This window comes from Chionomys nivalis, chromosome X (genome assembly GCF_950005125.1).
Source record: "Chionomys nivalis chromosome X, mChiNiv1.1, whole genome shotgun sequence".
Classification (NCBI taxonomy): domain Eukaryota; kingdom Metazoa; phylum Chordata; class Mammalia; order Rodentia; family Cricetidae; genus Chionomys; species Chionomys nivalis.
In genome coordinates, this window is record NC_080112.1 from 130,633,062 (window position 1) to 130,646,683 (window position 13,622).

The following is a 13,622-nucleotide window of genomic DNA, read 5'->3' on the forward strand; positions in this document are numbered from 1 at the left end:
CCCTTGGCTACTTTTACCCTCCACTAAAGAATCAAAGGCCAAAGGAATGCGTGTCAGATGAGGGAGCATGAAAAGCCTAATATCTTGCCCCGGGTGGGTCAGAACAACTCTGCGACAAGCTGATCCTGAAAAATCCCCAGTGAGGTCTGGTAAAAGGCCCTCTCTTCCAGTCTTTGCCTGAGACAGTGGCCCTGGTTAGCATCCTTCCTACTTTGTCCAGGTTCTCTTTACTGTCTTTCGAGGAGCACTTCCTGTAAACCATGTGCACAGGAATCTGCATCTCAGGGTCAGCTTCTAGGTTCCCCCATCTACTAGCTTCTGGGACCAAGCTCACCATTACCACAGGCTGGCTGCTAAGTGGATCCTTAGCCTTCCCAGTATGCATTTACTAAAGTGCTTGTCATACCTACTTCCTAAATTGATTTTTGTTTCATTAAAAAGGAAGACCCTGACCCAAACAGTAAGACCCAAACCCAAGTCTCAGTAAAAAAAAAAAAATATATATATATATATATATATACACACACACACACACACACACAGAGCGTGCCCCATATAAGTTAAATAAAGAGCCAATTTTGATTTATACTTTAAGATTTTATTTTTTTTTTATTTATGTGTGTGTCTGCATTTGTGAGTGAGTACCCATGGAGGCCAGAAGAGGGGGGTCAGAACCTCTGAGGCTGGAGTTATAGGTGGTTGTGTTTCAAAGTGGGTGCTGAAAACCAAATCTAGGTCCTCTTCAAGAGCAGTAAATACGTCTTAACTGCTGAGCCATCTCTCCAGCCCCAACAGTTACTTTTATCTTAAAACCCTGCAGTGTTGCCATGAGCCTTTCTTCCATACTAAGTGGGACATTTATTATCAGCATGAATCTTTATGGAGTGAAATTGATCCTGGCTTTTGTTTGTGTCTTAAAAGCAGTGATTCTGCAGTATTAAAGTGGACTTAAAAAGCAGGAATTAGGGTAACTCTGAACATGCATTAAGATACACCTAGAAAACTGCTTTTCAAACTCTTCATATGAGCGGAACTTATTGCATGTATTCCAACTCTACGAGTTTACACACAGCAAAACATTTCTGGGTCCCCTTAGGTTACACTTATCCTGATATCTCTGAAGCAAGTCCATCCACTGGGACACATACAATGATAAACTGAGAGCTGATAATGAAGCTACATCCTCCCTGATGTCACCGGATACCTCATGTTCCGGAGACACACAACAGGCAAGACTTACCTTTACCCCCAAGGCTTCTCCTGAAATGACAGCGACTGTCACACCATCCTTGGTGGGTTTCGGGATCTCTCCACTTTTCAGTTCCTGGTACTGAGGCTCCACCATCTTTTCTGAGCTTCTCAGATTCACCCACAGCTGTAAGCCGTGGGCGGGCTCCTCTGAGCAGGGCATCTCAGCATGCAGAATGCCCCGGCCTGCAGTCATCCACTGCAAAGACCAGAACGAGAAACCAAATGGAACACAGCCCCCAACGAGTCTGCACACATCACAATCACACCTCTGTGGCATAGTGATCCATCCAACAGGTGCCGCAATCCAAGTGTCTGAACATCTCAAGAAATAACAAATGTCTACCACAGCTTCTGGGGCTCTTTCAGGTTTCCAAAGCCAAATTAAAGCACCAGAATTGAATGCCTGCAAGTGAAAGAGTCCTCTGTGATAGCCCTGAGTTTCAGATTGAGCTCCAAGGTAAGGAGATGCAGTCAGATAATGCTGGGGTATGATTTGACTTAAGAAGGGGAAAAAAAAAAAAGGACTGGACAAGAGAGATGGCAGTCAGCAATGTAGTTACATTACAGGCCTAGCCAACCCAACAGGAAGATGTGCAGTTGGGATAAATCTTCAGGATTGTCCTGAAATTAGCAAAGAGTTATCATAGGATTGTTTCTGAGGAGGAAGCAGAGCTGTGGGAAAGTCAATTTTCTGCCACCGAGTACAATTCCCAGAGAGGAAATACCCTGTAACTCACTAAGTAAACCAGGCTGGTTTTGAGCTCACAGAGATCCACCTACCTCTGCCTCCTGAGTGCTGGGATTAAAAGTATGAGTCACCTTGCCTGACCTTGGGTTACTAACAAAAGTGACCACACCAAACCCTGCAAATAAACGTTAACATAAATAATGAATTTTCATAAGCACAGAACCTAAGTCTAGAAAGGCTAAAATTGAAATAAATTTTGACTGCTGAATTTGGCAGTAGGGACATCATAAAGGATCACTACCCGAACAGCTTCAATCCAGGTTGAAGAAGTGGATACAGATAGACCAACTATGGCTTCAGTGACTTGGGACAGTAACTCTTGATTACACTTTGAGAAAAGTAAAAACGAACAAAACAACAACAAAACAAAGACTGGGTAAGCACTAAAAAGTGATGGGGGGCAGGTATACAAAACTGAGGTGGCTCAGCAGGTAAAGGCACTGCTGCCAAGCCTGACAACCTGAGTTTGGTCCTTTGGATTCACTTGGTAGGAGAGAATCACAAGTTATCCTCTGAGGACTATACATGTGCCATGGCATGTGTACACATATGAACAAATAAATGAAATAAAAATATCTTAAAGACTGCATTTGATCCCCAGCCCTGCAAAAAAAAAATTGATTGACGGATCAAGGAAAACATGGGAACAGAACACGGGAGATCTGCGTTGGTTTCCAGGCAGAACGGAAGAAAACACAGAAAGGTGGGTATGAAGACTCATGTTCTCAGCTTGATAGAATCTGGAATCACCTGGAAGACAGGCCTCTGCGCATGTCTGTCGGGGGTTACCTTGATGTATTAATTGATTAGTAATACCATCTTTACTGAGGCAGGGCTATTATTATTATTATTATTATTAGGAATCCTGAACGGTATGGAATGGAAAGTGGGCTGAGCGCCAGCATGCATTCATTGCTCTCTGTTTCTGGTTATGGATGTGATATAAGCAGCTCCTTGAGCCTTGACTTCCTTGCCATGATGGACTATACCTTTGTTATGTAGCTAGACTGGCATTGGAACCCTTGGAAAACACTGAAGAGATTCCTCCCTCCTGGTCTGCTTTGGCCCCCAAACACCTATTCCCTGGTAATACTGCAAAAAGAAAAGCATCAGCTTTGCATCTTCTTCAAATGTAAAATACTATTTGACAAAGGGGAGGTTTCAGGGAAATCTACTTCCTCTCATCAAAAGAATGTGTCTAAATTCTACCCCTGGCCTTAGATAGAGACATGGCATTCTGATTGTCCTTAAAGATTGGAAAATTACACACTGTTTCTCCTCCCTTAAGAATTAATTCAACTGTATCTAAAATAAAAACAAGATTGTACAGGTAGAAGTTTCTCTCATACCCACTCCTGCAGTCATTCAGTCCCAAAGAAACACACAGGGGTTTATATTAATTATAAACTGCTTGGCCTTTTAGCTCAGGCTTATTATTAACTAGCTCTTACAACTTACTTCATAATTCTTTTCTTTTTAATTATTTATTTATTATGTATACGATATTCTGTCTGTGTGTATGCCTGAAGGCCAGAAGAGGGCGCCAGACCTCTTTACAGATGGTTGTGAGCCACCATGTGGTTGCTGGGAATTGAACTCAGGACCTTTGGAAGAGCAGGCAATGCTCTTAACCACTGAGCCATTTCTCCAGCCCTTACTTCATAATTCTTATCTATATCTGGCTTGGTATCTTTTCAGTGAGGAATTCTCATCTTGCTTCCTCTGCATCTGGATGGTGACTGACTCTACCTTTCCTCTTCCCAGAATTCTCTCAGTCTGGTCACCCCACCTATGCTTCCTGTCTGGCTACTGGCCAATCAGCATTTTATTAAACCAATATGAGTGACAAATCTTTACAGTGTATAAGAGCATTGTCCCACGGCAAGATTGTTTATAAAAACAATAAAACAAAATAAAAGAATTAATCCAACTGGACCTGTCAGTCACGATGCCACAAGACCACCCCTCAAGATAGCTAATCCACCAGAAGATAGGCTAAGGAGGTAGAAGGAATAATTATCCACTAGTAAAATGTTTAGAGATCTTCACTTCTGAGCTTGCCCACTTTTTGAACTGTAACTCAGAAAGTGAAACTTGCCTTTTCTTTTCTTCTGTCTCTTATTTAAATACTGACCAAAAGCCTATGCATGCTTTCCCTGATACTCTGGACTTTCTCCCTCTTTCTCTGAAGTGCCTCTCCCCTTCCAACATGCAGCTGCTTGTCAACATGCTAAGCTTTGCTCAACATGCTGACTTTCTTAGACCCAAACTCAAAAAGACATGACTTCTCCATCTCCATCTTGCTGACAGCTGCTAAGTTTCACAGCTTGCCTGCACTGTTGTTTTTCTCTTAAATGTTAATAAATTGTCTCAAGCTTCCATCTGAGTTTGGTTTTTAATTCTTTATCAATGAGACTGAAAACCAACAAAAGAGACTCTTGTTTTCCCAGGAAACACCATGAACTGTGAACTAAAAACAACTCTTTCTCCTTTAAGGTGTTTGTGTTGGGGTATTCTGTCATAGCAACAGAAACGAAACTAAGACAGCAGAGCTCAAGGTATGAGTATGAGGGAACTGGAGGGAGAGTTAGCATCCTGGACATAGGTAAGATCAAACATACACCATGTAAGAATGTTAACCGGTCAGCAACCCACTGTCATGGCCATACCTGTAGGTCTCCTGGGTTCATTTTACCAACATGCCCACAGAAGTCTTCATGAGCCATGCTGCCCCCTTCCAGAAGATAAGATACCTTAAAAAAAAAAAAAAACAAGAAAAAGTTGATCCTTTGAATACTGTAAAATCAGATTTTTGAGGTCTTTTTTATTGACTTGAATCAGTTCCATATTTATTTTAGATATTAAACACTACCTTCGTTTTTAAAACATTTTTCCTATTTCAGGCTACTTTTCCATTAAAATAATGGACAAAGGATATGAATAGACATTTTTCCAAAGGAAACATGCAAATGGCTGGCAGGTACAGGAAGAAATGCTCACCATCACTAGTCAGAGAAATGAAAATCAAAACCACAATATGACATCACCTTACACCTGTTAGGTGTATACTATCAAAGTCAAAACACAGGGAATTGTTGAAAAGAATGTGGGAAAGGAGAATGTTCATATACTGTAGGTGGGAAGCAAACTGATCTAGGCACCATAGAAAACAGGATGAAAGTTATTTTTAAAAACTAAAAATAGAATTACCACATGACCCCACTCTCTCAATCCTTGGTATATAGCAAAACCAAATGAATTCATCATAGGAAAAACACACCAACATACTGATGCTTACTGTAGTACTTACTGTGCACAATAGCCATAACATGGAATCAATTCAGGTTTCCAACAACAAATGGATGGATGATGAAAATGCAACATACACACACAGTACAGAATGATTCAGAGCCTTCCAAGGGGAAGATGCCCTGTTACTATTTACAGTATGGATAAAGCTGGAAAACATTGCACACAAATGAAGAAAGACAGACATAAAAAGACAAGTACTGCATGATCTCACTTATAGAAATTGAGATTAAAGGGTTAGTTACTAAGGATTGGAAGGGAAGAAATACAGAAATGTAGGTCAGAGGCCCAAAGTTTGTGATATTAAGTTCTTGGGGCCCAAATGCATAGCATGTGACTAGAATTAATACTGCATTTGATATGATGATGCTCAGTTGGTAAACTGAGCTCTATGAAATGCCAAGGACCTGAGTTTGATCTTCAGAACCTACCCAAAATTGCAGGCATGATAGGTACTTGTAATTCCAGTGCTGGGGAGGTAAAGACAGACAGATCTCCGGGGTTCACAGGCCACCCAACCTAGTCTACTTGGCAAGCTCAAAGCCAGTGAGAGATCATGTCTCTAGAAAAGGCAGACAGTTCCTGAAGAGCAACAACACACCCAAGATTGGCTTCTGGCCTCCGCTCACAAACAGAAACATGCACATACATAAATACACACATAATAACCTTGTGAAATGATAATCATTCCACAATACATGCATGCATCCATCAAAATACTGCAATATATTCAGGCATCAAAACAACGCAATACATGCATGCATCAAAACATTGCGATGTATAGAATTGTCACATGACAGCTTGGTTAAAGCACGGAGGAGCAAAGGATTGAGCATTTGTAAAGATCTGTTCAGTTTTTCCACCAAAGACTTATTGTTAGGAGAACTAAGACAGGAGAGCGACCTGAGAGAATGAATGAGTGACCACACCACACAAAGCGTTTAAGGGAATTTCACTATTTCCCCTCCTCCAAGGAGGTGCAGTCTAGAAATGCCAGAGCTCATAGCCAATTAAAGTAGCACTCACCCTAAAGGCTCAGTACAGTGTATGATGTGCCTCCCATAGCCAGGACTGAAGGTCAAAGTTAAAACAAACCTGTTCTTGGCTAGCAGGGTTTCTGCTAGCAAGACCATGTTCACACAAGTGTATGGGGTGACACATTCCACGTCACCACACCTTGCCCTAAAGTCAGGAAGCCCAAAGGAAACATTTCTGACACCAGGCACACAGACTCAGTCGGTACTCAAAACTATTTACAACATATGTCAAGTAATTTGAAATTGAGGTCAGCATTGTTCCCAGATTCGTGTCCATACTAAATCTGAAACTTGAAAGAAATGCTATGTGTCCCAAAGAGTGGCCACTAGCCACACGCAGCTGCTTAGGTTTCAGTTCAATCAAATTAATGAAATTTACATTCTGCTCCTCCCCTGCACCAGTCACATTTTGAGTGTTCAACAGCCTCCTGTAGCTAACGACTACCGTAACCAATAGTGCAGATTATGAAACAGTTCTATCCTTATCGAGTTCTATTTGCCACTGTGGGCTAGAAAAATGAATTTGAAAATTAAATTTCAGCAATGGTGGGCATTTTGGATAGAGTAGAAACCCCCCCCAAACCAGAAGTATTCTAATTGGCCTTCTATTTAATCAAAAAAAGAAAAAGAAACTCTAAAATTCTCTGCTTTAAGGGTTTTGTAATCAAATCAGAGGGAAAAAAAGAGTAAAGAGACATCAAATACTTGGAACATTTAATTACTTCAAAGACGGTCATTTTGTCACAGGAAATACTCAAGTTAGCACCCGAGGCTTAAAATGTGTGAGGACGAAGATACAAGGCTCTCTTTGCGTGGCTTATTTAAATTAGCTTATTTGTACGCACCTATAGCTCCTGAAAGAATTACCGCTCAGCCTAAGCAGTTGTGAAAGGCATAGTGGTTCTCTGAAAACTTCCCACTTCAGCCTTAACAGTAACCACCGTGGACATTCTCATAGCTCCATGAATTTTTCAGATTTCACCTACCTCTGTATTCTCTTTAAACCTTAATGTGATTATCCTTTTTACTCTTGAAAATTCTACTTCAAATTGTCACAGTGAACCAGAAGAATGAGATCTCTGATTAAAATCTCAGTATCCACTGTTGGGATTCCAATTTTCTCTCAAATATACTAAACCAAATAAAAGAGGGTTTTTTAATTTAAAAAAAATTATTTAAAAAACCCAGCACTTGCAAATTAATTATCCTTTCTACCAACTTCCCAAATAACAACTGTCACCAACTCCCTAAATCCTAAATCTGTAAAACCACAAAAAGAAAAAGAATGAAAGTATTATATTTTTAAAAGAAAGCCAAAACACATTCCCCAAAGGTAAGAAATAAGAAGATATTTATGACGTTTTCAGTATCTCTCCGATAATGCATCATCATCACCATCATCATCATCACTATATGTGTAAGGGTGTTCTGCCTGCATGCATGTCTGTGTGCCATGTGCATGCTTGGGTGCTCTTAGAGGCATGAAGAGGGCATAAGAGCCCCTGGTACTGGAGTCCTAGCAGTTGAGAGCCACCACGTGGATGCTGGGATACCCTAAAGATGGTGACACAATTCTATGGGGTGGGGTTCATGATTGAATATATAGAAGAAAGAGATAGGAGCATTAGCAGTCATCTCTCTCTGCTTCCTGACTGACACCTTATGCCTCTGCTACCTCCTGCTCCTGCCACCATGCCTTCTCCACCATGATGGATTACAATATGACCTCAAACTATGAGCAACTAAACTCTTCTTCCTTTGGGTTGCTTTTATTAGGCGTCGTGTCATAGCAATGAGAAAAGTTGGTGTCTACGATTGCTTCCCTGTTTTTGCTACACATGGATTTTTAACTAAAATAACTGCAGGAAAAATGGCAATTTTTCTTCTGCTTGGGCTGGGGCTCTCCTCTGGGCTCTCAAAAAGACCCTCTTAAATCACAACCCCAGATTGTCTTTAATTACTCAAACATGAAGTCTTTCGATTTGCAAGCTATGACCATTGTGTGTGTGTGTGTGTGTGTGTGTAATGTATGTTTAAGGTCACACCTATGCACATCTACACAGAGAAAAATAGCTTGAAAAGTAAATTGTGATATGAGCCATTTATACATGAAAATCTATATAAGAGAGGGCTATTTTCAAGTCTGATTTCAGGGAGCACTTATAAACCATTCTTAGAGCATAGAAAGAAAGTCATCCCCACTTTTCCCAATGTGCCCATCCTCTTTTACCTGGTAATACAAAAGTAAACATCCTTTGTTACCAGATGCACCACACCTACCTTTGAATGCTTAAAGCAAAAATCTCCAGGCTCCAAAGGAACGACTGTCACTTTATTTATTATAATCTTTTGTATTGTTTATTTATTGCTAAGTGTCAAAAATGCTTGACAGCGACTTTGTGTATCAGTTGATGTCTCTAGAAGAGCTTTAAAAAAAAAGAAAAACCTCACACAGCTACTTTCGAGAGCGGAGACAAGCTGGATGGTCTTTTAGGGCACGACCTAATCACAAACACCTGGAGGCTGAACAGCCACCGGCGCTTGAATTGTGTTCTGTTTAAACTCAAGAGTTGTGTCCAATTAAGTAATAGGTCTGTAATCTGAACCAGGTGTTTCCTCAGAGCCCTAGCTATGCTGCTGGGTCTCCTGTCGTCCCGGCTGCCTTCTAGCCTTTGCCATATGTTTTGTTCCCTTGTGAGTTCCTAATTCTTTGGCTGTTTGCATTTGGAGAAAGAAAGGCCCGAAGTCACAATGTGACAAAAGACAAGTGTCATTCGCCGTAGATGAGAAGTGTGAAAAAGGTGTGTCTCGGGAACCCATAGGAGAATTCAGAAGAATTTCCAGCAAGAGAAAATACAGCTCGTTGTTTTCTTCCGGCTGGCACGTAAACGGAAGAGCAAGGAGAGGCGCTATCCTTTCTGTGTCTGGTAATAAAACACAAGGCTTACCCTGTAAGGCCCAACGTTCCCTACATTCTAGGGAAAGCTTTAGTTCCTTCTCATTTCTTTTTGCCCTAAAATGGTGACTTTTTTCCTATTGGTAGCTTTGTAGTACAAAAAAGACAAACACCACGAGTTGAGGTCATGGCTGACAAGAGAGGCCAGCGTGGCACGTATTGTGTAATAGGAACTGTGAACTTTCCCCAAAGGGCAGAAATATGATGCTTGAATTCATACACTTAAGGACCCCAAAATGAAAACACCATGAGCAATGCCTCTGAAAGCTGAAAGCCCACACCATTAGCTCCATTTATCTAGCACTAATCCCATATATACACCTGCACAAGCCCCCCAAAGGGGGTCACGACAGGTTTTTTAATAAATAAAAGAAACGGGATGGGTACACAGTTCAGATGTCCAGGCAATGGGCAAATATAAGGAGAGTAAACAGTTCCTCTGGTCCTACCCTGACATGGTCCTGTCATAAGCCTACACAGGCCAAGCCTTCAAGGACTCCTGCCTCATTGCTCCCTGAGGAGGTTCTGCATCTGGAAGCTAGTCAGGGTTAGGCCTGCTTAGATTCACTAGGTTGCCATCTTCAAGTTGTGAGCTGTGGCGTGAAGTCCTTAACTTTCTCCTAGAGGATCATATACAACATGGACCTAAAAGTTGGGCTGGTCAAGTATGGTCAGAACAAAATGATGGCATGTGGCCAGGAGACTAGCACGTGTTCAGGAAGTTCCAGAGCTAGCCCATCCATCACATCTCCTTGGGCAGAGGTCCCATCTGTAAGTCCTCCCTTAGATCCTCCCTTAAGTTTCCTAAAATGTTTCCCAGACATTCTCATGGTTTCATTTAATACTTCATTCAGGCCTCACTTCAACTATCGCACACTGAATGAAACCATCTCATCTCGTCTACTCGATCCTATGCTGAACTGTTCTTTCTTCCCACCTTTTCACTATATATAAAATGATTCATTTATTGGCTGTCTAAAAGAATATAGGACACATGGAGGTTGGGACTGTAAAGCATTCTTAGAGCAGACAATAGATTTCAGTGTGTCAAATTTACGTTCTTATCAACAATGTAGAGTGTTCCGTGTCCTCCTGCATCTTCACCAACGTTTGTTGTTTGTGGTCTTGATGACAGCCATTCTGACTGGGGGGACATGCAATCTCAACCTATGTGTCATTTGCATTTCCATGATAGCTAAGGAGAGTCAACATCTTTTCACTGTACTTGTTGGCCATTTGTACTTCTATTGAGAACTTTTTGTGCAATTGCAAGCTCATTTATTATCAGATCATTTGTTTTGGTACCCATTTTCTGATTTTTTTTTCAGATTTTCAGGACAGGGTTCTCTGTGTAACAACAGCCTTGGCTATCCTGGAACTCGCTTTGTAGATCAGGCTGGCCTCGAACTCACTGAGATCCACCTGCCTCTGCCTCCCAAATGCTGGGATTAAAGGCATGCATCACCATTTGGCTCTGAATTCTTTCTATCTTCTACACATCAATCCCTTTGACAGGGGGATTCATGTGAGGATAAATAACTAGCAAACCTCTTTTCCCATTCTCTAGCCTGTCTCATCACTCTCTTGATTATTTCTTTGCCATCCGGAAGCCTTTTAAATTTGATGCAATCCCATTCGTCAATTCTTGCTGTTGTTTCCGAGCCACTGGGTGGTATTCAGAAAATCATTGTGTATGACTACATCTTGAAGCACTTTCAACAGGGATACTGTTTGAACTTTTCACTGTGCCCTGCATCCAGTTGTCCCTGAAGATGTATTGAATACATATGTATTGAATACATTAATGCATCTTGGATTCACATAATCTTTTAGCATTTATTAAGCATCTGGTCCTGGGTATATGCCATAATCTCCGTATGATTATTGTGGTTTAGTGTCACTAAAGGTTACACTGTAACAACAGCAGAGCAAGAAACTAAAGCAACATTTTCTGTGTCTGAGAATGAAACAATTTTTGCCAGCCCACACTGCCTCGCAAATGCTGATGGCATCACGTAGGTGTTGTGAACGCAGAGGTTGTCTGTGAGGAGAGATCTGACAGGAGATGCAACCGCAGCCTGAATGGTAGAGGTTTTGTGACAGAACCAAGAGGACTTTGCCAGTTTAGGTACATCAGCCACTCCAGGCAAAGACAGAATCCGACAGCTCTATGTCTGTATGTAAGCCTTATGATTCCTGAGTGAAAGGGTGGGGCCAACTAAGAGACCCAAAGCTACAGCACCTGAAGATGAGGTGACTGTAGGATCCTTTGTTATGGACATTCAGGAGACATTCTTCATAGCACCCAGCTACAAGAGGAAAGAAACTGACCTTCTCTTCTCCTAATTTACGCTGTTCCCATTCTCGAATGACTCTCAAGCCTACCCATTTTCTTTTCATCCTGATTAAAATGTCTGACAAGCATGTCAAGATTCTGCAACAATCAGATTCATAAACCTAACTACTCAGGTAAGTTGACTCGCAGATTCCCTCAGTGCCTTCTACCTACTGCTGGATCTCCTGAGGCCGAACAACCCTTCCTCTTCAAACTCAGATGTTCAGTCTTAGGGGGACTTTCTTCAGACAAAACAGCTCACAGAGACTGAAGCGCCAGCCAGGGAGCCTGCATGGAACTAACCTAGGCCCTCTGTATATATGTGACAGTTGTGTACTTGGTTTTCTTGTGGGACTCCTAGCAGTGGGAACAGGGACTGTCTCTGACTCTTTCGACAGCTTTTGGGACTCTGATTCTCCTACTGGGTTCTCTTGCCCAGCCTTAATACATGGGGAGGGACTTAGTCTTCCTGTAACTTGATAGGCCATGTTTTGTTGATGTTCACGGGAGACCTGCCCTTTTCTCATTAGAAGAGGAGGAGGAGTGAATGGGGTAGGGGGGTGCAGAGAGGAGGGAGGGGGAGGAACTGGAAGGAGAAGAGGAAGGGGAAACTTCAGTCACGATGTAAAATAAATTAATTAAAAAAAAAAACTTGCTCTGACTCCTCATCTAACCACCAGCCAGCTTCCTAACTGCCATTACCTACCTCGTGTAAAATGTGGGAAGGGGCTCACTCCTACTGTTTTACCTTGCGCTTATTCTGAAGGTCTCAAGTGAACGACTTACCGACGTCTATATTACTCAAACTTTAAACACAGTAGTGTTCTATCCCCATCCAGTGGAACAGTCAGGAGCTACAACTTGTTGCTCAAGCGAGCCCTCTGCCGGCTCAAATGATATGGGCTGTTGACAGCAGTGCTTCTCACCATGTGGGTCGCAAGCCCTGGAGTGGATGACCCTTTCACAGGGTCACACATCAGATACCCTGCATATCAGATATTTATATTATGGTTCGTAGCAGTAGCAAAATTATAGTTATGAAACAGCAGTGAAATAATTTTATGGTTGGGGTCACCTCAGCGTGAAGAACTATATTAGAGGGTCACATCATTAGGAAGGTTGATCCACAGCCGGGTCTTACTAAACTAGATTCAGGCCTTGCTAATAGCTGCATTCATAAGATGTCTTTTGGCAGGTAAACAGCGCCTGTGCTTAAGGACCTAGTGTCATGAGACAAGGTGTCATCTGGTCATGAAGGGACCACTCTGTTGTGGGCTAACCCACTGTTGGGACCATTTGGAGTCCTGGCCTCCAGCTGCTCTTCCCCGCTAGTGACCTTTACTTTCCTTCTGATTTGAGTTACTGAAAGCTGTGTCAAAGTTGTTTACCAGCTCTGCTTCACGAGCACGTGTTGCCTTGGCCTTGAGGATCAGAGGATAAGGTTTTCACCTGCTGGCCCACCTGACTGTTGGGTATATAAGCCTCCATGGTGCTATTGAATAGAGGGCTTCTTACCAGTGACTAGAGGACCGTGTGTCTTTATGTATTTCAATCTCCAGCCCCTTGCCCGAAGCTCGCGAACTGTACAGTAGCACACAGAGCGCAGACAGGCATTGTGCGCTGCAGCCCACTTGGTTCAGTATATAGTTAAAGGCTATCGGGGGGTTCCTGAAAGTGAAGTGCCTGAATTTCCCTTTTACACGGGCATTCCTGGGCAGCTTTGGGGTTCATCCTCTTAGTCACTGTGTAGTCTTCCCCAGGCAGTAATGAGAATGTTTTACTGTTTTCTCTTTATTACACCTCCCCGTCTCCATATTGTCTACTTTAAAACTCTAGGAATATGCCAGGCAGTGGTAGCGCACGCCTTTAATCCCAGCACTTGGGAAGCAGAGGCAGGTAGATCTCTGTGAGTTTGAGGCCACTCTGGTCTACAGAACAAGTTCCAGGATAGCCAGGACTGTTACACAGAGAAATCCTGGTTTGGAA

General features: G+C 42.2%; 1 protein-coding gene across 1 annotated transcript in view; it reads right to left on the reverse strand.

Annotated features, from left to right (window-relative positions):
• The window catches only part of Pir (pirin), a 93,542-nt gene that overhangs the window by 59,230 nt on the left and 20,690 nt on the right, over positions 1-13,622 (reverse strand). Inside the window, exons 4-5 of the mRNA XM_057759990.1 lie at positions 4,669-4,752; positions 1,241-1,447 (exon numbers count right to left, since the gene is read on the reverse strand). Coding sequence (XP_057615973.1) covers positions 1,241-1,447; positions 4,669-4,752 — 291 coding nt within the window. The remainder of the gene's footprint in view (positions 1-1,240; positions 1,448-4,668; positions 4,753-13,622) is intronic.